The following is a 27,687-nucleotide window of genomic DNA, read 5'->3' on the forward strand; positions in this document are numbered from 1 at the left end:
TAAATGTTATAATTGATTATAATTAATTAATATCAGTAAAATAGAGTATGACTTATGATATATCATTTTGGAAAAAGGAGTACCATATAATTAAATAAAATTTTGCACCTTCGAAATACCATTCTGCTTACAGTAAACACAGTCGGTAGTCTGGCGCTCCGTTTACAACGGAATTTTTGAACGGAACTTGGCGCCAGATTCTACCGAATCTGTGGATGACAACGTAAGTAGTGACATCTGAAAGCGACTAAAAATATCACACTGATTTTTAAGTGTAGTCTAAAAATATGAAACATTGGAAATTAGATTTTTAGTTAAGAAGTGTTTCTATGCAGAGATTTTTGAATAAAAAAATTTAATTTAAACAGTTATATTCAACGTTGTCTGAATCGAAATAATTCTGATTTATAAAAATAAATCATTTTTTCATAAAAACATTTCTCCCTAGCACTTTTGCTATTGAAAAATGAAAAGATGAATTTAATTTTTTAATTTTTATATTTTTGTAATAAAAAGATAATTTTTTATTTTTCATTTTTTATTTCTGTGATAAGAAGAATACTTATCATTCAAAATAAAATATAAACTTATTTCACGAAAAAATATAAGTATGAAATGAAGAATAGTTTATATCGATGAACTAAATTATCAATTAGAAGCTTTCCATTTCAGATAAATTTTAAAAGAAAATTAAGTAACTTTGAAATTTTTTATAATTAAGAAAATTGTAAATTTGAATTTAATAATTCAATGATTAATGATTTAATAACAATCATGATAAGAATAGAGATAAATATTTTTATCCCTATTATTTTTGTCATTAATTTAGTATTACCATTATTATTATTTTCAGTATTATCGTTACTATTATTATTATTATACGGCTCCGTATACATGCGAAGTTTTTCGAGTAAAATTTAAATTTCCGGGAATTTATATTGCTCCGTACACATCCGGAGCCGTATCGTTCATTTGCCGTACCTTTAGGCACATTCAATTTGAATTTATTAATACTTTCTCTATATAAGTTTAAAGTAAATCAAAGCAATTAAATAAGAAGGTAATTGTAAGCGAATCACCGTAGTTCATTAGAACATATGTGTGTGAGTCCCTTCAAGATTGGAGTTTACTTGAAGCTATAGTATATGTAGAAAGAATTCCAGTGCATCCTGGCGAGTGTACATCCAAGCTGCGAAATATCTTTTTTTAACTGTAGTTTCCCATCTATCGAAGGATTACTATGCATTCTCAAATTATTTAGTCTGTGGCAGATCACTTTGCCCATTGAAAAAAAGTCAGGATCAAAATTTTTGCGTTGCTATAGTTTGTGCTGATTAAATTTAATAATATTAAGCAGATTAATTGTTATAATTGCATATAATCAATTAATATCAGGAAAATAAGGTATGAACTACCGTTATAATACTAATTTAAGGAAAAAAAGGACCGTAGAATTAAAAATAAATTTGCAACCTCTAAAAAACGTGATGCTTACAGTAAACACAGTCGGTAGTCTGGCGCTCCGTTTACAACGGAATTTTTGAACGGAACTTGGCGCCAGATTCTACCGAATCTGTGGATACATCATTAATCCTAGCCTGAATTTTGAAGAGGAATTTGTCAATAATTAAATGGTATTCATCCGGTTGAGCGTGCTCGTTATCTGTTCAATTATCCTAGCTCGATGGTATCTGGAATAGATCATGTTCCTCTCGTCCCACAACACTATTAGTACTGCACTTGATATACATGATATAAATCCTGTTGTAGGAAATTCCGTGTAAAATAATCTCGTGTAGCTGAATAATTATAACCCCACATATATTGCGATTTCTGTGATACAAATCTAATTATCATAATTATAAATATTATTTCTTCTTTGAAAAACCATTAATTATTGATTCCGTTTGTGTCTCATATTCCATTCATATTCTATAATTCTATATTTGAAAAACATTTCATGTCAGGATCTAGTTAAAGTTTATCGTCGACGACTTCTGCAACAGCACACTACTAACATCTCAAGAGAATAGTAGTTGCATTGAAAAGTTCTGCCAGCAGGTCGCTTAAGTTTTTAAAAACTTGAGTCCAAACTTTTTTAACAAAATTCTGACAAATCTAAACTTTCACTCTGACATTAGCAGAAAAAAAAAGAAAAAAAAGTTTTTTTACTTATTCAATATTTTTAAACGTATATTGCATTTTCTATGTAAGCCGAAAAATAAATTGAAGTCTATAAACGAGATTTATGAATTAGGTTGGATAATTTTATTGTTATAGTGTAAGTAATGCCAAAAAAGGCGTTCTAGAGACATAAACACATTGGTGCCAAAAGAGCGGAAAATAATAAGGTATAAATTTTATAGAAGAAACGGAGATTAATGTAGCCAAATTATTTTACTTCTTTTTTTTAATTTTTTTAACCAATGCGAAAATTGTTGAGACGTTTTTTGTTTTCAAATTTTTAAATATAAATGCATTTTTTGATGCAGATGATACTAAAGTATAATAAAACTACTTAAACCTATAAAAAAAAATTTCAGACAGTAGTTGGTATTATCCAGATTACAATGAGTGTAATCCAGATATATATCACTAAGTATAATCTGGGATGATATCAAGTGTCATTTTGTTCTTTCCGCGTATGTTCATGATTTTTTTTCTTTAAAATTTTAGAAAAAATTGAAAACTTTCCAATGACTACCATTTTTGATTTTTTTTCTTTCTATTGTATTGAAATTTGATATTTTTTTCAAATGCTCAAATTTATTCAGAGTGATGTTTGAATTATTATATTAGATTAAATATTTAACACAAAATTTTTTGACGCAGTGATGCAAAATTTTTTACTGTTTATTTTTATTCTTTTCAAATGGAAGTACAAATTTTTTTTCAATTGAGTTTATTTCTGATAACGCCTGTTCAAAAAATTTGGAATATTCGAAAAATTTTTAAGTTCGAAAAAAAAATACTAAAATTGCGTTGAGAAATAGACCAAATCTTTGAACATTTTTTTTTTCTCGAAAACTGCACTTAAGGCAAAGAAAATAAAAAAATAGCTTAGTCGATATGAAATAGGTCAAATTTTATTTTTAAACCTTATAGCTTGGTCGAAACTGGATATAGTATTGATGTAATTGAATGAAAAGGTAATATCAATGTCATTAATTTCATTTAATAAAATGGAGTAATATTGGAAAAGTATTAATTTTTTACTTTTTACTTTAAATTGCATCAATAAATCTTCTTTGAGAAAATTACATATGTACATATACTAGCAGATCCAATAGATGTTGTCCTTAACACAGTTCTTAAATTTGCACAGAAAAAAAAGTTCATTTGAGCTAAGCATAAATTTATTTTTCTCATTGTTTTCTTCAGCGAAAAAAAAAAATTTTTTTTCGACACAAGAAATTTCACTAATTCCAACAAAATTCTCTTGCTTCAAGAAACGCGTATCTTGATCCAAGAAAATTTATTTAAGTCAAGAAAATCTTCTTGTTTTGAGAAAATTCAGCCTCTTGTTCCAAAAAATTTAGTTCTTGATAGAAGTAATTTATCTTGCCGAGAAAATTTCTCTCTTGCTCCAAAAAATTAAATATTTCGATAGAAGTAAATTTTCATTAATATTTTTATTGATTAACTTGTCAAATGGGAAGACCAAATAATATTGAATCATTTTTCTTCATTCAATATGTATAATTGCACGCTAAAATAATATAAAATAATTATCAAATATTCAAGAGAAAAATTTTCTCAAGGTTAAAAAATTTTTTTCTTAAGGGGTTAGGGGTAGTCAGAATTTTCAAAAAATCAATTTTTTTTTGCATTTTCTTAAAGTATAATATTTTAAAAATATTGTGTGAAAATTTGAAGTGAATCAAATGGGATCAAACAATTCTATCTTCGACGACGAAACAGAAGAAGCGATAATCCGCTTAAGAATGCGACGCTCAAGCGATACGAGTATAGCAACGCGAGCTCGAGAACGAAACGGAATATAAAACTCAATAACAAAACTTTCACACTGCACTATTTTACAGGGAAAACGGTACTCTAGGTACCTCGTGGGACGTCGTCGACGGGGTAGTGCTGGTTGTTCACCGAGCAACTCACCAACTGAACTTCTCAGTTACAAACACAATCAACAATACTCGTGTCCCACGAGTTATCTATCCTGACGCAAGCCACTTACCCTGATATCCTCGTCGAGGGCTGGTGGTCCAGGTCCAGGTAGTCGAACAGTCGTCGTATCGGGTCGTGTCGTGCCTCGGCGAAGGCTTGGTCAGATCGCGTCGAATAAATTTAATTATGACCAGCACGTGGTCAGCGATTATAACAATTCTTCCACAAATAATTGCGTCCACAGTTTACACAACAGTTTCAAATTTAACGAACAATTCGAAATTCAATCAAACAATCAATTAGCAATAAACAGCGTTAATACTCGGCGTATTAATTAACAAACAAATCAGCGATACAATAAGCGAATAAGTGTTTTGAGCTAGGATCCAAAACGCGTGCGATTCCGTCCAAGGCAGTATCCCGAAGCCCGTTTTCCCAAACTAATGGTCGGCTTCTTCTTCTTCTCTTTGTCCCGTTCTTCGTTACTCTATTGACGGTCTCGGGCCCAAAGATGGCGGCAGTGACGATGCTCGACGATGCTCTCGATGATCTTCTCGAGCTCGTGGCATGCGTCAGGGACAGTTTAGACTTAAAATTAACTTACAATTAAATCTTAAATCTAAATTCAAATTGTCGCGCTCTCGAGCTGCGGACTTCTGAATACTGTTTCAGTATCCGGCGAGGGCGACACGGTCGCGGCGAATCAACAACAACAACGAAATTTTCCAAATTAAAATTAATCAAAATTAAACAAGGGGAATGAAATTCCCCATGTTACAATATATATATATATATATATATAAATCCTTCTACATATATTCACAATTTGTAGGTAGTACAAGAACTGAAAAATAATTTTTGGTTGCCAGTATACCTGTAGTCGTTGCACTGATCAGTCGATAGTTTTGTGATAAATTATTTCTCAAGTAAATTAAATTATTAACCATGGGACGTGATTCTAGAAAGGTTTCAAGAGAACTTCGGAGTTCTGAAAAAATTAATAAGTCGCGTTCAGTCAAAAGAAAGAATGTTTTTAATCTGAAAACAGCCGAACGTGATGAAAGTATTCAAAGTACATCTTCTAAAAAATTAAAACAAAATACTGAAGATGATGTACCTGAAGACAGCAGTACTGAATTTCGAATAATAAATTTTATTCAGGTATTCACTGCAATTCCTGCTCTTATAAAATGTAAAAAATGTGATGGAAATGTAGTGTTTCAAACAGCAAGTACACGTGGGCTGGGATTCAAAATTGTAGTTGCATGTAATAACTGTGGAAATCAATATATTCCTTCCTGTTCTTTCGTTGGGCATTCTTATGAAATAAACAGACGTTTCATTTTTGTAATGAGAATACTAGGAATAGGATACGAAGGATTGTGCAAGTTTTGCGGCCTGATGGACATGCCGTCTTTTTAGATAAATCTACGCATACAATTTTACTGAAACAGATTTTGAATTGTAGTAAAACCGTCGCAGAAACCTTCATGACGAAAGCTGTGAATGAAGAAAAGCAAGCAATGCCAACAACTGAAAATGAAGATATAAATCATCTAACTGTATCGGGAGATGGAACCTGGCAACAACGGGGATATACATCGTCATTTGGAGTTTCTTCTATAATTGGCTATTTTACTGGAAAGATTCTTGACATAAACATTAAAAGTGCATATTGTAAGCTATGTGAGTATTGAAAAAAAAAACCAAATACTGTTGAGTTCTAGGAATGGTATCAATCTCATAAAGATGTGTGTTCTGCTAATCATAAAGGGTCTTCTGGGAAAATGGAGGTGGATGCGATGGTCGAAATGTTTTCGTATTCTGAAACTAAATATGGAGTTAAGTATGCCAACTATATTGTTGATGGTGACTCCAAGACTTATTCAGGAATTATAAAATCAGATCCTTACAAAAATACAACTGTAAATAAAAAGGAATGTATAGGGCATGTCCAAAAGCGGATGGGGAGTCGATTACGTACGCTGAAGAGTAACCAAAAAGGTCTTGGTGGTCGAGGTAAGCTCACAGGAAAAGTAATTGACAAACTAACTGTGTACTATGGTTTAGCAATACGCCGGCATTGTGATTCTATTGAAAATATGAAATCTGCTATAATGGCAACCTTTTATCACTACGGCTCGAGTGATGAAAAACCGAATCATGATATGTGTCCAAAAGGCGAAGAATCTTGGTGCTCTTACCAGCGCGCTGAAGCAAGAGGAGAGCTTGATACCTATTCTCACGATTATTCTCCCTTACCTTCTGATGATTTAAAAGCTATCAAGCCTATATACGAAGATCTTAGTAATGAAAATTTACTTTCAAGATGTATAGGTGGATTCAATCAGAATAATAATGAAAGCTTTAACCAACTAGTATGGAAAATATGCCCAAAAACGGTAAATACTAGTTATACTATCGTACAAATAGCTGCTTACGTTGCTATGTGTATATTTAATGAGGGTATAAATTCATTATTAGTCTTGATGAATACACTAGGACTTAATTGTGGGCCTAATTCTCATCGGTATGCAGAAAGAATGGATGCTGCACCGATACAGATGATTTATATCTTCATTTTCAGTTGTTGGCATTGCTTGCTTTTCTTCATTCACAGCTTTCGTCATGAAGGTTTCTGCGACGGTTTTACTACAATTCAAAATCTGTTTCAGTAAAATTGTATGCGTAGATTTATCTAAAAAAGACGGCATGTCCATCAGGCCGCAAAACTTGCACAATCCTTCGTATCCTATTCCTAGTATTCTCATTACAAAAATGAAACGTCTGTTTCATAAGAATGCCCAACGAAAGAACAGGAAGGAATATATTCATTTCCACAGTTATTACATGCAACTACAATTTTGAATCCCAGCCCACGTGTACTTATTGTTTGAAACACTACATTTCCATCACATTTTTTACATTTTATAAGAGCAGGAATTGCAGTGAATACCTGAATAAAATTTATTATTCGAAATTCAGTACTGCTGTCTTCAGGTACATCATCTTCAGTATTTTGTTTTAATTTTTTAGAAGATGTACTCTGAATACTTTCATCACGTTCGGCTGTTTTCAGATTAAAAACATTCTTTCTTTTGACTGAACGCGACTTATTAATTTTTTCAAAACTCCGAAGTTCTCTTGAAACCTTTCTAGAATCACGTCCCATGGTTAATAATTTAATTCACTTGAGAAATAATTTATCACAAAACTATCGACTGATCAGTGCAACGACTACAGGTATACTGGCAACCAAAAATTATTTTTCAGTTCTTGTACTACCTACAAATTGTGAATATATGTAGAAGGATTTATATATATATATATATATATATATATATATATATATATATATATATATATATATATATAATTATACATACATTAAAATGGGGAGATATTCATGACAATGAAACCCGAAAGGTCGGTTGCTTGCAGCTGTTTCTAGCTACCTGCTCTCGAATGCCACGTAGCACTCGAGTGACTGTGGTCATTGTTAAATAACTCGAAACGAATTTGTCCGATTCACTTCAAATTTTCACACAATATTTTTAAAATATTATACTTTAAGAAAATGCAAAAAAAAATTGATTTTTTGAAAATTCGGACTACCCCTAACCCCTTAACTGAAGTAGGTGGCGGTGCTTCCCTAAAGTATCTAAAAATCTTGATCGAATAAAAAAATTTATTATATCAAGTATTTTTGATAATTCTAATTAAGAAAAATTTACTCCCATTAAGAATAGAATTTCTCGAAAAATTTTTACTTCGGCCAACACAACTTCGGTCTTCTTTCAGGCACCCAAAAATTTTCTTGAGCCAAAAATTTTATTTTCCAGTCAAGAAATTTTTTTTTTTGTGTAGAAATTTTAAGCTCATTCGAATGAGCAGTGACAGTTTAGACGGTTTGGGTGAAAATTATTGTTGAAACGTTATTACAATGTAATATTTCAATTAGTACGTGATTGATTTTACCACAATAACACAAAATTTTCTTGATTCTGATTGCAGCGCCCACTATCAGGCCACACTAAAATTAAAATAAAACTGGTTGGAATATTCGATACTACAATCGCAGCGCTGTCTGCCAGATCGAATGTAAAACATTCCAAGATCAACAACAATTTATAAGTAAAAAATCGATTAAATGAACATTGTCCCGTGGACTAAACGATTTTCAAATCCATGCAAAAACACACAAAAAATTTCATTAAAATCGGTCCAACCCTTTAGGAGGAGTTTAGTGACAATCACATGCACAGAAGAAATATATTTATTTATTTATTGACTTTATACCGACGAAAAAAAAAAAAAAAAATCATCTGGCACATAAAACTTGTTTCAGTTTAATGAAAATTTATTATAGTATAAGAACTCCATACTTGGATGTTTTCAGGATTAAAATCCAGATTCACTCTGAATTCGGTGTGTTGAATTACTTTATTTCAGTCCTCCGAGTGATGGTAGTGAATGCGAAGTATAATTCACAGAGTAGGGGAGAAAGGGGTCAATTGAACCACTCGACTTAAAAAATGAAAAAAATGAAAAAAATGCTTCATCCTCTAAGAATTAGATTATAATATGTTAAACGCAGATATGATCAAAATTTGAAATCATTGCGATTAATAAATTTTGAAAAATTGAGATTTTTTTATTTTTAGGCATGTAAATTTTTTTTTCGGCTGGTGACAAATTGTTTAATAATATTTCAAGTTTTGAATTAATTGATAAAGTTTGAATTGTAGTCGTTGTATATACTTATACTTTATAATCCTCAACTTTGTTTATAGTGATATAATAGTTTATTTATTTATTATTTACTATTAATTGTTATAAAATTATATGGGGTCAATTGAACCAGCACTCCCGGGGACGATTGAACCATACGGAGAAGCATGGGACATGCGCGCGCATCTTGACTCTACGTGAAAAAACTCAGGGAAATAACCTAACAATTTGATAAACTGAATTTATAATGAAAATTATTTTTAAATTGATTTTTAATTTATTTAATATAATATCTGTGTATTAAAACGGTGCAACAGTAATATTAGCAAGTAACAATTAATATATTTTTTATTGAAAGTTCGGGTTTGAGTTTTAAATATTATTGGTTTAATTGACCCTAAGCAGCGGTTCAATTGCCCCCGAGCGGGGGTCAATTGACCCATTCGACGCGTTTGGATAAATTAATAATTTTTAAAAATTCAAGTTGTTTATTGACTAATTTATGTATTGATAATGATAGTAGACATAATAAACTACCATTTCAAGAAAAAAAAATTTATTATTTAGCCTTAGTTCGAATAGTAAAAAATTATTAAACTTTTTTTGGTTCGATTGACCCTTTCTTCCCCTACTTATTTGACATATAAAAATTCATTAACGTCTAAAAGATCCTTAGTCGTCATGATGAATTTCGTCATAACGAAGGACTTTCCAATAAGCTTTTCTATGAATAAAAACCCAACTTTTATGACCAAACTTCCACTGTCCTTCTGATCAAATCAATCAAATGCTTTTTTTATAACATGAAAACTCGAAAAATAGAGCCAAACTATCAATAAATACTGTATCAAAAACGAGCGATTAAAAAGTAAAACACAGTTTTACTCCTGCACCAGGAGTGATATCATAAAGCACAAAGACTCAAAGGGAATCGTGAAATTCATTATTTCATGCGAATAATAAATAACATGAAACTTTAATGTCTGCCGATAAAGCTCAGAAGTGATACAACAAAACATTGATAAAGTTATTCCGGCACCTTTGACTCTTCATTAATGTCATCCACTTTGTTTAATACCGCAAAGCGATTGTATTCCAACTAAAAAGAATAGTAAACACAATATGAAAGTATACAGATTTTCAAGATAATTAAAAAACGTAAAAGATAAAAGAAACGTGTTATAAATGGGGAAATAAAATAGAGCTAAATGAATGTGTAAATTAAATTGGTTTTAATTTCAAGAGTTACTTGAGTATGCTCAAAAAGTAATGGAGACACTCTTGAACATTTTCTTCAATAATCAGGCTATTAAGGGTTGACTGGTACTTATGGGGGATGTCTAGTTACCGCGAGCTGCTTCACATCGTCCTCACTCTTCGCTCCTCGACAATTACTTCAAGTGGCACTCGTCGTAAATGAAAACCCAGACCAGACCATCATCTAGATATCCGCAAACCAGCGGTCTATTTTCAATTCGTGTCTTGATATAGGTTGACGTTCTGACATTCAACATTAGATATCCATTTTCATTCACTTTATTATACTTGATTATTCTCTCTTGCCTTCATTATTATCATTGTTATCATTATTGACTCCTTTATGAATAGTCGATTTCTACATAATGAAAAATATTTAATATTGTAATTTATTAATTCAACATAATCGTTTGCCCCGAGGAAAAAAAAAAAAAACTATATATGACTAGCTTTTACCCTTGGCTTCGCTCACATGCTAGATGGCGTTGAAGTAGCTAGATTTTAAGATTTTTTTGACAAAAATTTTTTTTATTTTTCGTAAAAAATCAATTTTTAAAGTTATACTTCTTTAGGCGCGTTATAAAAAAATAATGAGAGTGAAATTTTAAGATACGCTCGCATCACTCGAACACAAAAGTTACAGGTTGAAATTAGCTACAGAATATAATTGTAAGTATAAATTTTTTTAAATCGGTAGATTTTGAGAAATCTCAAAAAAACCGTGAAAAATGTAAAAAAAAATTTTTTTTTCATGTGTTTTTTTTTGGAATAACTTTTAAACAGCTCGATCGACCATCTCCAAAAACTAATCAGCTCTTAACTTTGAAAAACCCTGTCGATTTTCGCTAATCCGGTCAAAATCAGTTAATTCGTTTGAAAGATATCGTGAACAAAAGATAACCGAAGAAAGTGTTTTTTCGGAATTACTCCGAAATTTTTAGCTCGATCAATACAAACTCAAAGATTCTTCACGAGACTTAAAAAACTACGTTGAATGCCTTCAACCGCTTGAAAATCGGTTCATTCATTCAAAAGTAATTGCAATTTGAAAATTCAAAAAACTGTGTTCTATCAACCTCCAATCAGACTTTTGAGCTCGACTTTAAAAAAAAAATTTCTTAAAGAAAATAAACTATTTCTTTAAGCTCGGAGAGTTCAAAGTAATACACAAATTGTATTTTTGAGCTCGAAGAGCTCAAAAACGTCATTAGTGCAATTTTAAGCGCCTAGGTATGGAATTAGCGCGTTAATTCGCGGGAAGTTTCAGAGATGGCCTTCAGGGTCAACCGAGTTTTCAGATTTTTTTTTCATTAATTTCAAACAAAATAAATATTGTTCTACAACAACAAAACTATTTTTTTTAATAGTTTTCATAAATTGTCTAATATTGTTACAAGAAATTTTTTCAGTGGCATCGAAATTATACCGCGATAATGAAAAATAATAACTTTATACCATTTCTCTAACCAATTATTTTCGCTATAAAATAGATGCTCGATGTATGCCTATTCTGATTCATCAAACTCTCGAAATTCCACCCAGATTCCACGAATCCATTCAGTTAACAGAGAAGACTAATAATGATGGAAAATACGCAAGTACTATTAAAGCAATGGAAATAATTAACGATTGCATATTAAGTGGCATAGGTTAATTATCAGTTGAACAGCTCCTATTGAATAAAAATTTCCGCCGGTTAGGTGCAGATGAACGGCTGGAATCATGAAACACCTACTAGTAAAGGACAGCGAATCCATTGGAAATTAGTTAACATGCAGATGGTAGCATTCAAATTTATAACCACATATGTGTCTATTTTGGCATTTATGTTGTGCCTACGCACTATGTACACTAGATGCTATTGTACGGTGTAGTGTATTATATTGAAGCCCTTCAACTCATCTATGTGTGCAAGCTGTAGATATGGAGGGTGGCGTAGGATGTTACTTGCATTAACTACATCTATTTCGAATCTCCACCAGACAGGAGAGTATCGGATGGTTGTACAAAGAGAAGACCAAAACGGACCGTGGAACAGTCGTTAGAGGCAGAGGTGCCTACAATTATTCACCAATTAGCAGCTGATTGCGTTCGTCACTATCAAAAGTTCACTTGGAAGCATCGTTACCTGGCGAATGGAAATTTATTTCTCACTTTTTCTCATTATCCCGCTTTCCTGTTACTTCCACCTTCATATTTGCAGACCACTTTGAGCCCCACGAAAACCACTGAATTACAAATTTCTGATAGAATGCTATTTACAATGCCATCAATTGCGTTTTTTAATTTTTGTAAAAACACAAGATGAGTTGGTAAAATAGTTATCAAAGGATTTTATATGGAATTTCAAAGAAATCGTTGAAGGTTTTTTATGGAAAAAAGTTCTTGTCAATTCATTATTAAATTCATGAGAACAATTTATGAAACTAAAATTTACTGCACTTCAGTAAAATTAAAAAATTTTAATGCAGATTATCGCATATACTAAATAGAATTATTATTGGATATAATGTTTCCGATGGAATGGTATTATTGGTAATTTTGTAGTTTTTAGGGTTATTTCACTTTACAACATATACGGAATAATAACAAATCCCGGACTAAAAAATTCAATTTCAAATGATTAAAATCAATTTGAAAACATCTATTTCTCATATCGCGACTCAAATGCCAAAAAGGCGCATATCAATTCATACGGCCTTTTGGCTTTGCAGTGCCAAAAGGACGTATAAATTTTTTTTTTTTTTTTACTAATCGCTTTATTAACATTTTCTAATTCTAAAAACAAAAAAATAAAATTCCAAATTCGAAAAGACGTATGTTTTAACTTATACGCCCTTCCAGCTTTAGGACATTGAAAATTTAGTGACCTAAAGCCAAAAGCGTATAATTTTTTTTGCCGATTGCTTTGAATTGTGATTTATATGTTACCAATTTTGTTACAGAATTGAAAATATATATTGATTATTAAATTAAAAATAGGTATTTTTAAAAGTTATTAAGGTAAAAGACCCAGTTATTGACACTGGCCTAGTTGTTGATCTTCGAAATTTTATTTTAATTAAAAAAAAAAACCAAACCAACTCTAATAAATTAATAAACATAATTTTTGAATTATAAATTTTAAGAAAATTAGTTTTTTGAGAAGATTTGATTTTTTTAATTAGCTTCACCAGTTATTGAATTCTGTCTCTTTTACTTGAATATACTATACATCCTTGTTCACCTGCTCTTACGGGAAAAAAATTTATTAAATAACATCGTACTTTTCTAAAACTCAAATCGTATTTTGTAGATGGCAGTATTGTACTTACAATATTTGTTAGAATTACGATATTTACATTGTAAATTTTTTTTTTTCACATAATTTGTCTAGTACTGACCTTCCTCTATATACTGTCTTGCCGATGCATACTTTAGGATCAACAACTATTTTTTTTTGTTTACACAATCCTTAAAAAAAGTAGTAAAAAAAGTGTAAGAAAGTTTAGATTGCAAATTACCCGGGCAGATGGCACTATAAATCTTTTCAATTGCTATAAAGATAACGATCTTATGAATGCGGGTCACTCCTTTATAGCACAGAAAGCTTACCCTCTGTAACTCTTCTTCGCTGATGTCGTTTAACTCTTTTCTCTGGGAATACTAAAATCCAGGCTACTCTCCTCCTCGCTGCGCGATCTACTGTCGCCAATCTTCGTTATCCATTGTTCCATCTTGATTGTTCCCGCTCACTCGACTAAACCGTGAACTTCCGGACGTGAGGAAAGCCTGTATCAGTTGTAGTAGGTACAAAAAAGGTGAAGGTGAAAACAGTTAAAAGGAAACAATGAGAAAAATAAAATCTTCGCTCCGAAAGCTCATGGCTTACAGAGAATAAGAATTTTAAAAAGTAAATAGAATGAAACAGTGGAAAATTTTTGTGGTTAATCTGTTACAATCAGAGAAATTCTACAATAAAAAAAATGTTTTGTCTAAAAGGTACATATTTAATTTTTTGATCAAGGACGTAGAATCACACGCAAAAATAACTTTGTTGAGACAACATAAGACATGTTGTGGTAACAAATGAATATGTTAGCATAAAGATGACAAATCATATGTTATGATAACGAAGTTTAGGTAACAATAAATCATTTATATACTATTATAGGTTTGTTATTCTAGCTATTATATAGCAGAATCTTTTAGTTCATTTAACAAAAAATTTTAGTTAAATGAACAAATTAATTTGTTGGAATAACAAGATTGTTATGTAAAGCTTAATTATTATGTTCAAATAATTAATAATTTTGTTAACTCAATTTTCAAAAAAAAAAACATTTTTCAAGACATTCACTAGATTTTTGAGCTCGAAGTTATATTTTAAGTTTGAAAAGCTATTAATTTTGCAATGTTAAAATTTTTGAGCACTTTGAACTTAAGTATAAGGAAAAATACAGAGATAGTCTGCATAGTGAACCATATCCAAAGTCTTTTAATTGTTACAATTACAAAAAATTGTAAATTCTAACTTTAATAACAGTTTTAAAGAAAAGCTCTACAGAATTATACAACTATTTTTGAAAATAAAGCCACTTTGTTATAACAACAAAATGAACAGAGTAACCATAAAAAAATTTTTTTTGTCCTAACAAAAATTGGATAATAGATTAATTTTTTAATGTACCAACCTGGTTTATGATTCTAACTTGATTAATTTTGTTGAGGAAAATAATGGAATTTTCTATAAGCATACTCAGTTCAACATATTTTCTAATTGTCTGATTAGAATATATGTTAATGTTTATTTCAATAAATATTTGATTTATGGGGTTACATGGGTTTCACGGTTTCAAAGAATCGATTTTTTTTTGTCTTATTAAATTCTATAACATCTCTAGAATATTGTCCTAAAGCTTCAAATTGATCCGAATAATTTTTTTACATAACTTCGACATTTCTTTTCGGATAGTTTTTGATGAAATTTGATGAAAATATTTGAAAACACACTAGTGTTTTTTTGACAGAACTTCGACATTTTTTGGAATGAATCTTAAACGGCTCTACCGATCAACTCCAAAAACTAATCAGCTTTTAAAGTTAAAAAAACCACGTCGATTGCCGCCAAGCCAGTCAAAATTGGTCTATTCGTTCGAAAGATATCATGAACAAAAAAAACTGAAAAAATTGTTTTTTCGGAGTTAATCCCAAATTTCTCGTTTGATCAATTCAAACTCAAAGATTTGTTATGAGACTGAAAAGACTGCGTCGAATGCCGCCAATCGCATAAAAATCGGTTGATTCATTCAAAAGTTATTGCGGTTTAGAAATTCAAAAAATAGTGTTCTATCAGACTTTTGAGCTCGAAGAGCTTAAAAACGCTATTAGAGCAATTTTAAGCGCCTAGGTGTGGAATTAGCGGGAAGTTGGGATGGCTTTCAGGGTCAACCGTTTTCCTAATTTTTTTTTCAATTACAACTATTTAAAAAAAAAAATGCCGCGAAAGTTCAGCCAAATTTGTAATTTTTTTGTAAAAACCTGTGCCAAAAATCCAATTTTCATTTTTTTTTTTCCTTCTATCAAGATCTAGTTTAAAGTCTCAACTGAAGCACATATTTTTTTTTTTTTTTTTTTTTTTTTTTTTTTCATTTAAAATAATCCTGCTAGGAGTTCTACTGATCACGCGGACGCATCTTTTTTCCGAGGGCTCGCCGGAAATGAAGTCACATTAGCAGAGTTTATAATATTTTTTTTTTTTTTAATTTTAGTAATCCATTATTCAACAAGTATTTTTTTTTTTCTAATTAATTATTATTTAGAGTCGGTTTTAACTGCTGTGGTCATGTCGCCGACTTTAATTGTTGGGAGTGGTACGTTGGGGTCTTTTTGGGTTGTGAAAATCTTAATCTACGCGGCGAGGGTCGAATATCAACCAATCTGGTTTCTAAGACCAGCTTGGGATTTCTATAAAGCATGTATCTTCAAGACTGTAAAAAGTTTGAATAAAATATTTAATTTTTTCTACTAAAAAAAAAAAATTATTGAAAATAGGCGATTTTTTCCCTGAGGAAACCCATGTAACCCCTCAAAAGAAATTTCCATGATTTTGTTAAAAAAATTTTGTGTACAATATATTAAGCTTTAGTGATGATAGATCATTAGCACGATTTGTATATAAAATTACTTAAAATTATTTACTATGTGTGAATAAATTTTATAAATAAGCAACAGACATTGATAGTTGGTTTTTTAATCTGTTTCAGACACTAGCGACATAGCCGCATCATTTCCGCAATGGGAGAATCGACTAAGAATTACCAAATGGTTCCAACCCACGTTCAGTCAAACCAACTATTTAAAACCTTGTATATACGGTGAAGAAACTCAAGACAGAGAGAATTGAAGTCAAATTTAAAGTCACCAAGCGCAACTGACTCGACAAACGACACCGCAAGACATCTTACAGTCTAATTTTGGTCAACTACTATCATTTTTACCACCGTGATAGGGTTTGACTTGGATGGATTTCTAAACAACTATTTGAGGTTGTCGTGATATATATATATATATATATATATATATATATATATATATATATATATATATATATATATATATATATATCTCATAACTGTCGACGGCTAAATCGATAGCGCCAAACTGAGAAACAGTCAGAACTTAAAAGAATACCAAATGAGAATTATAATTAAGATTACATTAAAACTTACGAAAATAGAGATGGCGAGTGATGTAAGGCAAATAAAATGATGTCACAGTGCTAATGAGAGTGAATTAGTATCTATTCGAGTCCATCTGGAAATTGACGTCGACAATTATCGTAGCATCGTATGAGTGACTGATGGATGGTTAATTGTAATTTGAAAGTTAGACTTGGCCACATGTCCAATCCGTCCACTATCAATTTTCAATCCGTTAACCACCTAAATAATTATAATTATGTTCTGTCTTTCTTTCTTTAACGTCGTACTTATTTTAATAATTGAAAATTTGATCAGTGAGCAATCTGGAGCATGACACTTTTTAATATGGAGATTAGTTTGATTTATTAATCGTGAACTATGCATTTTAAGCGAATCGGATATTTGAGGATTTTATTTATAGTTAGATCATATCGTTTTTCGATAATTAGATTCTTCATTAGTGATGCAAATTTTTATTTGGAACAATCCATCACCAGATATAAGGTGGTTTTTATAACAATTCTTAAATAAACACGGAAAATACTAAAATAAAATAAATATTAATTGATTTATAATAAATACCATTTTGAATAGTAATAAAAGCTATGTTGATGTTTACACGTTAAAGTTTAATAATTATTAATTCAAATTTAATTGTTTATCGTTTGCGCGTTAAAGATTATAGTATGATATGTAAAAATGATCAAGAAATCTTATTAAATTTTTATCGTAACAGTTTAAAATTGAATGATTCCAATAATATTAACTTAGTAAAATGATAAGTTTCAACGGCAAAGTTAACAACCGAACTATAATTATTGACTAAGTACTTTTTACCGTTTTAAACTATAATTTTCAACAAATTACAGTCTGATATTTACGTCAGTAAAAGCTACAAGACCTTTTTTCAATATTTAATTATAAGTTTTAGCTTTTATACTTTTTTAAACTCATGATTTATAATGTTTGATGCTATCCTGAGAAAATTTTTTAGTTTAGTTTTTTCCGTGAAGAAATTTCCGTATTGAAATCTGAATTTTATTGTGAACATCAAAAATAGAAATAAAACGGGATAATTGAAAAAAATTTTGTGGTAACAAATGAGTATAGTTATAGCAACAAATTCATTAGTTGCATGAACAAAATGTTTTAAGTTGTACTAACAAACCAGTTTGTTAAATCACAAAATCAATTTGTTGCTTTAATAAAATCATTTTGTTGCTATCACAAAATAACTTTGTCGTTGCAACAAAATTATTTTGTTGCTATTACAAAATGATTTTGTTGCAATAACAAAATTAACTTGTTACTTTTCAAATGCTGAAAGTTTTTCAGGGCTAAAATTTTTTGAATTTTTGAAGATTACATTAAAAAAAAAAAAAGTTAAATTTATTCAAGAGAAAAAATTCTCTGATGTGGTCTGATTTGATCATATATGGCCATAGAAAATTTTTATGTGGCCATGCATACTGAGAGAGAAATTTATTCTGAAAAAAATGAGCAATTTCGTAATGAGAAACTAATTTCTTGAAAATTTTCAATAATTATATTGATTAGCTGAAAAAGTCAAAATTTTTCTCACATTAATTTTTGTCCAAATAATTTTGATTTCTTAAGAAATAAAATTGTTGAAAACTTTTAAAAATTTATTTCTTGTCACAACAATGTCCATGTTTTTCATAAAAAGATCAAAAATTGGTTGTATATGGACATATAAGGACATGCATTGTAAAAAATATGCAACGTAATTTGTGGAATAAATATACAGTTAATATTTTATTGATTTCTTTACTCCGAGGATTTTATTCATGGCCATATCAGAAAATTTTTTGCAGAAACTTTGGCATTAAAAAATAATTTTTTTAATTTAAACTTTTTTCTCTTGTTTAAATGTTTTTCTGAATAATTTTTACTGACCGTTATCATAAAAATTACCTTTGTAATTTTATTTTTTATTTTCGGACTTTTTGTATTGTTTTATCATCAATAAGATGTTTTATGATGTAATAATGATAATCATTATTTTACACCTCAAAAATTTTTTAACTATTCTCGAATTTTCAAATATCTAATTGAGTAACTAAAAATTAATCTCCATACTTGAAGTAAAAAGAGAACGAGTGAACATAGAAAGAAAATTTAGTAGAGAATTTTCTAAATTTAGCTCAAGACAGTCTAAATAATTTTATAAACGATTAAATTTACTGACAACGAATATCAATGATGTAGATTAAACCTAATGACAACTATAATTAAAAAAATCGAGTAAGAAATAAAATCATATCGAATAAAAGTAAAAAAAAAAAACAAAAAAAAACAATATTATAAAAGTCTAAAAAATAACAATAAAATTGTTTAAATTCTTATCTCATGAATATATTGCACTGATATCGTATTCATAATTCGTGCGGTTGGTTCAAAGGAAACCGAGCGATACTTCACCTCAAAAGGACTTGTTGTATTAAAGTGGAAACGAATCTCTCTCTATATACATATATACATAATAATAGTATAAAGCACTGCTGCTGTATAGAAGGTATTATTGCGATCCCTTTTGCTCTACGGGAATTTAATATGTAAGCGTTTAGTGCGCGTTCTAAATAGCAACATTCCATTTTCGCTTTATTTTCTTATTTTACTGTAAATACTTTGTAGTATGTATTTAAATAGATAAAGTGATTTCAATTTTGTAAGTAAGCGATTAAAGTAACATTCCTTAATATCTCATTAATATATGTCTATATGTCAATGGGATGTAATATTTGTGTGGGAAGAAATTAATTTCATCTACATAACTTGAATTTCAAATCACATATTTAATTCATTGTTGATTTTTTATTGATGGTTTTGCAGAGAATTTAGTGATTCGCTTCGATGTATTTCAGTTCGTTCATTTTCGTAATGAACAGGAATTATCAACATTATTTTTAAAATTTCCTTAAAATCCATAATGAAATTTATGAAATTTTTAAGTTTTTTTAATTGTTAGAATGTTTGAGTCGTAAAATTATTTTAGATTTTATATAGATTGACCATTAGAGCAATACTACAAATCTAGTTTAAAACCATCCATAAACCTATTTCTGTTCACTAAACAATTAATAAAAAATCGTGGAATATAATTTTGAGTCGGGTTGTCATAATTTTCATCTTATCTTATATTAATCACCAATTATAACATAAAAACATTGTTCAAAACAATCCTACGATTTTTTTTTTTTTTTTTTTTTTTTTAAGTAATTGATGTAAATTTATACAAGATCGATCATTTTTCCAATTTGTTAACATAATGTTACATAATTATATTTGATCAGTAGATTATAACATGGAAACATTCGTTAGAAATGATCCTACATGATTTTGCATTATTCTATATAAACTTACCCCTACCAAAAAAATCCACATAAGTCTATATGGAAATCCACAGAGGAAAGTATGGATTCGTATAAAAATTCATACATAGAAAAAAAAAATAATTTGAATCAAAAGAAAAATTCTTAAACCAAGAAAATAATTTTGAAGAGTTTCATTGTCTTGAATCAAGACGAAAAATTCTTGAATTAATTAAAATTTACTTAAATCAAAAATAATTTTTTAGTTTAAGAATTTTCCTACTCAAATCAAGAAGATAAAATCCTTAAAAATTATTTACTTGATTCAAATTAATTTTTTGTAGATTTCATAGAAATCTAACTATTACATTTATCCTGATGTCGCAAATTTTTTAAAATTTTGCTATTTTTTGACTCAGTTCGTCAAGCTGGTTCAGAAAATACCATTTGTTCAAAAGTTTATATATGTATGTATACGATATAACGCGTCTTATCCGAACGATAGCGTCTCTAATTCATAATCGATCGTTTCCAAACTCAACATGCTGAATCTTTAGACAAATACCAATGCCAAGTTCAAAGATGAGCTTAATCGGTAAAGTAGTTCAGAAATTACAAAGTTTCAAAATTTTCAAAATCATAAAAATTCATATTTTGGCAGATTTTTTCGCGGATAACTTTCGAACGAAAGAACTTATTGAATTTTTGTAAAGTGCATGGTAAAGCCCATTAAACGAACTTCAATTTTCATATTATTTTATTCTCCTAAATTGAAAATAACCTATTCGTCTGTAGGTTTTGAATGAAATTTCACTTTTGCATTCGTTTTTTCGATCAGTTTTTCCAGTATGTCTCATAAAAATCTATCTATAGTTTTATCCCCATTCTCAATGCATTTTTTTTTATTTATAGTTAAATCTACTTCCATTTCGGCTGTCGAATGGTCTTTTTTTTAATTAGATTACTACGATTTACATCTGATCATGCATGAACGATTAATCATACCATAGATCCATCAATCAAAAATGATCCAGTATCATCATCCATGATTCTTTATTATCTTCTTTGATCTAACCTTCATTTGCAAAACCATTGATGTAGGTTCATGAAGAATCATGGGAAATAATAATTTTTGAATCAATTTACCATAAATCCAATATGATGATACATAAACAGTAGATCATTAATCTTGACACAAGATTATTCATTAAAAATGATTCTGAAAGCTTCTTTATGATCTGCTATTCTTAGCCATGGAAAATCCCTTTTCGATCATTAACAATTCATACCCAATTCACAACTAATGATCCTACATGAAATATCCATGATCATGATCATCCATGATTATATGTGTGAGCTATCAGAAGTGAGATTCAATTTAATATGTCATTCAGAATTCATACGTTATCACGTAATCATGAATGATTTACATCTGATCATACATTAAAATGTTTGAGTAGTCAATTGTTATATAACGAATGATTATCATGATCATGTTTGGCCATTTCTAGCCATTCGAAATCATCTATGAATCCTTCAGAATAATGCATGATCATAGGATAAGCAATTAAAATACTAATCAAAATTGATGAAGCCTGAAAATATTTAATGACGCATAATTGATACGTTAATATGACTCTCCTGAATTTACTCTTTTTGGTTAATGATTCGCAGTAAGTTTAGAACAACAGAAACTGAATATGTGAAATTGATTACATGAAACCTATTAATCATGACAACGAGCTTAAATTAATTTTAAAATATGAAAAACTGATTGAACCATTGTAATTTATGAATGAATGGCACAATTTAGTCTAGTTCAATGTAATTTGAATTTTGATTGGTTTTAAAACTTTTAAGTTACTTTTGAATAAGTGAATAAAAATAGATTGTAATTGCAGTAAGATTTTCCAATCATGAATGTTATCATTAGTGAACAAATTTGTCAAACAGCCTCATGGAAAGATTTTGTGGTATCCATATATAGCCATATATCAAGCTATTCATGGCCACGTGTGATAATTGTTCATACATGGCAAAAAAAATGTTCATAACGAAAAAAGCTTCATTTTTAAAAAAAATTGGTCAATGTGCTGTACATTTATAAAAATGATTTTATTTTAATAATAAAAAACAGGATTACAGCAAAATGTTTTGTAGTACCCAATGAATTCAGTTATAATATATTGATAAGTTATTTTAACAAAGTGAACCATGTTGCAATAGCAAATCAGATTGTAAGACCACAAAATCAATCTGTTGTCTTAACAACAGTTAGTTTTTGATTGAAAATATCATAATTTATTTTTTGCCAACAAAAATTAATTTGTTGCTGCTATTATTAGTTATCTTAACGAAATTATATAACTACTTCTACAACAACATTTGTTACACTAACTCACTAGTTTATGTTACAGTAACAAAAACATTTGTTATCTCGACGAAACAATTTTGTTGCTTCAACAAACCAATTTTTTACTTCAGCCAAACTCACGGGAAAAAAAAAAGGAGAAAAATTGCATTATAAATAGTAATAAGCTTCGCATCATATGAAAAACTACACAGCAAAAAAAAACATAGGGATTTTTCCTGTTTTTCCATAGGAAAAATTAATTTATCATCAAAATTTATGTAACTTGATTTAATAATTACAAATTTACATAACAATTTTCTCATTCGAGCAATTTCAGATAATTTAAAAGTAAAACAGTGATATACAGTCGGTTTGTGATGAAAAAATTCAAGGATATTTTTTTCAAATTTTGCTTTACAATTCGAAAAAAATAAAAATCCAGCAGATTATAGACGGTGTGGCTTAAATTGGGATAACTTTTTCAAAAATTGACTTATCGGGACTTTTTTTTTCAAAATTTTTTTTATTAAATGTTCTTTTTGAGAAAAAATAGAAAACAATTATTCAAACCTATCTTCATCGTTATTTTTTTGATTTTCCAAAAAAACTCCGAATTTGTCAATGATAAATATTTTTAATTTTCTTTTTTTTTTTTTTATATATAAAACTTTGACATATTCTACAAATATCCTGAAAATTTCAGAATGGTGTTTTTTTTATTTCTATTTTTTTTCAATTAAAAAAAAATTTTTTTTCATGTCATAAATTAATTTTTCCTATATCACATGGATATTTCTATCATGTTAATAAAGAAAAAATTCCTATGTCACCATTGGAAAAATTCCTATGTCAACATAGAAAAATCCCTATTTTTTTTTCGCTGTATAGAAAAATTGCAGTTCGAAATATCATTTTTAAAAATCCAAACTTTGAATGTTATTGTTCAGAGCTTTCAATGTAATATTTATATTTTACAATGTAATTCATACAAAATCTATAATAATTACAACTTGTAACTGTAATTTTTCCAGTTTTTTATATGAACCACCACGTTGCATCATATATTGTAATTTTTCTCCTTTTCTTTTTTCCGTGCTGTTTTATTAAATTAACTAATGAGTTCTGCTGCAAAAATAAAACTGTTTTGTTGATGTAACATGAATAACTTTATATAACCTATGTTTTGTTAACAAAGCATATAATTTGTTATCTCTATTAGGGTGATTCAAAAAAAAAGAATATTTTTTTTTTCGTTTGGTACTCTGAAAAATAGGTTCCTAGATACCTCTAAGAAAGCCTCTCCAAGCATGAGTTCTTAATTGTAACGGGAAGGTCCTCCTTCTTACAGTTTTCTATTTTTTCTTATTATCAGATAGAAAAATTTATATCTCGCTTCCAACTACTTGAAAAAATATCTTGTTCCTTAGATTTTGTAGGAAATTGAATGCTCTACAAAAAGGTCTCTTACGATTTTTTTCGTAAACCCAACCGTTTAAAAGATATTAACGGTTAAAGTTTGATTATTTTTGGGAAAATTTTTTATTTCTTATGAATTTTATAACTCAATGAAAAAAATCATTATGAATGATGAAACTCATAGTTTTGTAGGAAATTTACTGCTCTATAAAAATGGTCTCTTATGATTTTTCGATCAAGTTGAGCGTTTACGAGATATTCATCGTCAAACATCAATGCATATCAATTTTTCTAGTTTTTGATCAATAATTCGAAAAATTTCAATTTATTCTGTGAGTTTCAAGGAAATTTAGACAAATTTGAGTTTTTATTATAAAAGCAACTCCTATAGATGTTTTCTGTTCAAAAATTCATTTGAAAGTTTTTATTGTAATAATATTTTTTTTTAATTTTATCTTTAATAATTTAAAATCTTAATCGCGTTGTCATTTATTATTATGAAATTTGTTCAGTGCGTATTTTTAAATTGTTTTTCACAAAATATACATAAAATTTTCGTTCGAGGGGATTTTTGTTTTGAATTCCATTTCTTCTTCTGTTTGTCTTCTGAAACTAACGCCATCTATGTTTTTTACTCTCAACTATCTTCAGTATCTACCCATTTAATACCGTATTTTCAGTGTTCCTAAAACTGATCATCTTGAATACGTAATAAAATAATTCATTTTAAATAAGTCTTATAATCATCACATAAATTTATTTATCATCAATTAACCTACAATGAATAAAGAAATACGTTTTATCGGAATACCTCTACAAAGAATTTCGGAACGTAAGTTACCAAAAGTGAAAGAGGTTATGCGTGTGTTTTTCTACCAACTTAAAATTTTAAAGTATTCAATCAAACAAAGTGCTAAAAATTCAGTTGACCAAGTTATTGAACTGTGGAGAAAAATCAGATTCCAACTAGTGGAGCTCCTAATGCAGTCAAAAAATTTCTTCGCTATCACAGTCAATGGTTAAAATTACAAAAAAATTTCGATAAAAAGAATTCAGCGCAAAACCAAAAGGAAATAAAATTTCAGACTGATCTTGAACAATTATTCGACATTGTGAGCGAAAAATCCTTAAAAGTGCTTGATGATAATATTAGAAAGTTGTATTTGGATCAAAAATTCGGTACCCATAAAGAGATTCTTTCTAATAATGTACCTGTATCAAACTTAACCACGACTATGATGGGAATAGATGAGAGTAATAAGTATCTGAGATATTTAATTATTATAAAGTCAGGTAGTAGTGTAACTTTTCATAGATGACTAGATGACATTTGACTAGACAATTTTTGGAGTCCTTTCTTAATTATTTGTCATCAAAATGAATAAATTCTATACATTTTCTTCGTTTAATTTATAAAACAGATCTTATTCCAGACTTAGATCAACCGTCTACCAGTCATGCGATTGTTCCAAGTGAAAAATCAGAGTCGTTCTCTACGTATACATTAAGTGGAGTTACAAATTTTGGATCTGATTCAGAGTATGAACCTCCAATTCCGACAAAACGAGCAAAACTTGATGTCTTAACTCCTGAAGTCATTTTTGGACTCGACCGAGCTAATGTCAGCAGTAGAAATGCGATGTTTATTATTGCTCCGGTTTTACTAGCAGTAGGTATTAAAATTGAAGATACAACGCTCAGTTATAGTTCAATTCAACGAGCTCGTATGCTTCAAAGAGAAGACATTGCTAAAGGACTTAATGACAACTTTAAGACACACGATAAATACGTTGTGCATTGGGACGGAAAAATGCTGAATGACCTTGTTGGATCAAAATCTGTGGAACGGCTACCAGTTATTTTAACTGCATTTGGTACCGAACAATTACTTGGGGTTCCAAAAATGAATTCTGGGACGGCAGACAATCAAACATCAGCCATTTTATCGACATTGAGTGAATGGGGTATTACTAATTATGTTAAGGCGATGTGTTTTGACACGACGGCAGTTAATACAGGTAACTTATCAATGATAATTTAATCTAAAAAATATTTAATTATTAACGTTCTAGTTTAATTTTTATTGCTTACTGAATTTCACTTTTGAAATTATTGAGAATTATTTACTCATTTGGATTTTAAATATAATCTACAATTTGTTGAAAATATTAAATTTAACGATAGTTATCTATTTTCTTTATACAGGAATTCATAACGGTACATGTAAGGCAATTGAAAAGACTTTGAGAAGAGAGTTAATCTGGTTACCATGTCGTCACCACATTTTTGAGATCATATTGAGAAGTGCATTTGAAGTATATTGGCCTGTGTCATCTGGGCCAAACGTACCAATGTTCGGAAGATTTAAAAAATCATGGGATGAAATAAATAAAACTAATTATAAATCTGGAATTGAAGATACTGTTGTTGCTGATATCATTTTGGATAAAAAAATGAAATATCTAGTTTAATTGCACAATCCTTACAGGTATGATTTAACTGCGATTTTAAGAAAAAAATTTTCTTGTTTCTGACAAATTTTTAATTGTTTTTGATAGTTACTACAACCCCGAGATGACTATAAAGAATTGTTGGAATTGTCGTTGATTTTCCTTGGAGAAATGCCTCAAGAAGAAATTTTTTCAAACGTCCTGGTGCAATTCATCATGCTAGGTGGATGGCGAAGGCAATTTACAGTTTAAAAATGTTTCTATTCAGAAATGAATTTAAACTTTCTAATAAAGAATTGGACGGTCTTCGGCAAATTTGTATATTTATAGTTACACTGTATTTAAAAGCTTGGTTTTCATCAACTTCTGCAACAACTGCTGCTAATCATGACTTGCAGTTTTTGAAAAATTTATTCGAGTACAAAAATATCAATTCATTGATTTCTTCAGCAACTTGTGACAAAATGATTTTGCATTTATGGTATTTAAGTGATGAACTTGCCATTTTATCATTATTTGACGATACCGTTTCATTGGAAGTAAAAAAATATTGTTGGAGCTGTTAATACTCGTAACGGTACAGATTCTAAAGCTAAAAAATTTATAATTGATAAAAACGATTTGAATTCATTAACGCAAAAGTCTGAGTGACTTTGTTTCTAAAAAGTCTTTAAATCTCTTTAAAATCTTTGATTTACCATATGACTTCCTTGATAAAGATATTGAATCGTGGCCTACTAATGACAGTTACATTGAAAATAAAGAATACTTTAACCAATTGAAAGTTGTTAATGATTCAGCAGAACGAGCTGTTGCATTAGTTAGTGAGTATAATCAATGCTTGACAAAAATGAAGAGCAATTCCAATACTTATTGCAAATTATCAAAGAACATCGAAAAAACTACCCAAACTGCAATAGAGGAAATTATTTACAGTAAAAGTGTACCGTTATGTTGAAAATATTGAAAATTATATGGCAGTTGATAATTAAATAAATAAATTCTTCGATAAAAAAGTGAAACACATGTGAAACACACTAAATTGAATTATATATTTAAAAAAATGCACTAATTTTTTGTTTTAATGTAATCAAACATGTCCAAGACTAAAAAAACTAATTAAAAAAATAGTTCATAACATATTTCTATTCATAGAAACTCAAATTTGGCTAAATTTCCTTGAAACTCACAGAATAAATTGAAATTTTTCGAATTATTGATCAAAAACTAGAAAAATTGATATGCATTGATGTTTGACGATGAATATCTCGTAAACGCTCAACTTGATCGAAAAATCATAAGAGACCATTTTTATAGAGCAGTAAATTTCCTACAAAACT

The 27,687-nt window shown here is 29.3% G+C and overlaps 2 protein-coding genes across 2 annotated transcripts in view; both read left to right on the forward strand.

Annotated features, from left to right (window-relative positions):
* Nucleotides 1-16,620, forward strand: part of LOC141538177 (uncharacterized) — a 123,005-nt gene extending 106,385 nt beyond the window's left edge. The window contains exon 2 of the mRNA XM_074259535.1: nt 16,359-16,620. Within this exon, the coding sequence (XP_074115636.1) occupies nt 16,359-16,373 (15 nt within the window). The 3' untranslated portion in view covers nt 16,374-16,620. The remainder of the gene's footprint in view (nt 1-16,358) is intronic.
* Nucleotides 16,621-24,873: 8,253 nt separating this feature from the next.
* Nucleotides 24,874-26,368, forward strand: LOC141538267 (uncharacterized). The gene is made up of 2 exons (XM_074259645.1): nt 24,874-25,915; nt 26,103-26,368. Exons 1-2 carry the CDS (start codon nt 25,537-25,539, stop codon nt 26,366-26,368), a joined length of 645 nt encoding a protein of 214 aa, XP_074115746.1. The 5' UTR covers nt 24,874-25,536.
* The last annotated feature ends 1,319 nt before the right edge of the window (nt 26,369-27,687 follow it).

This window comes from Cotesia typhae, unplaced genomic scaffold, assembly GCF_013202065.1.
Source record: "Cotesia typhae breed Kobodo isofemale line unplaced genomic scaffold, CoteBio_Ctyphae contig_20, whole genome shotgun sequence".
Classification (NCBI taxonomy): domain Eukaryota; kingdom Metazoa; phylum Arthropoda; class Insecta; order Hymenoptera; family Braconidae; genus Cotesia; species Cotesia typhae.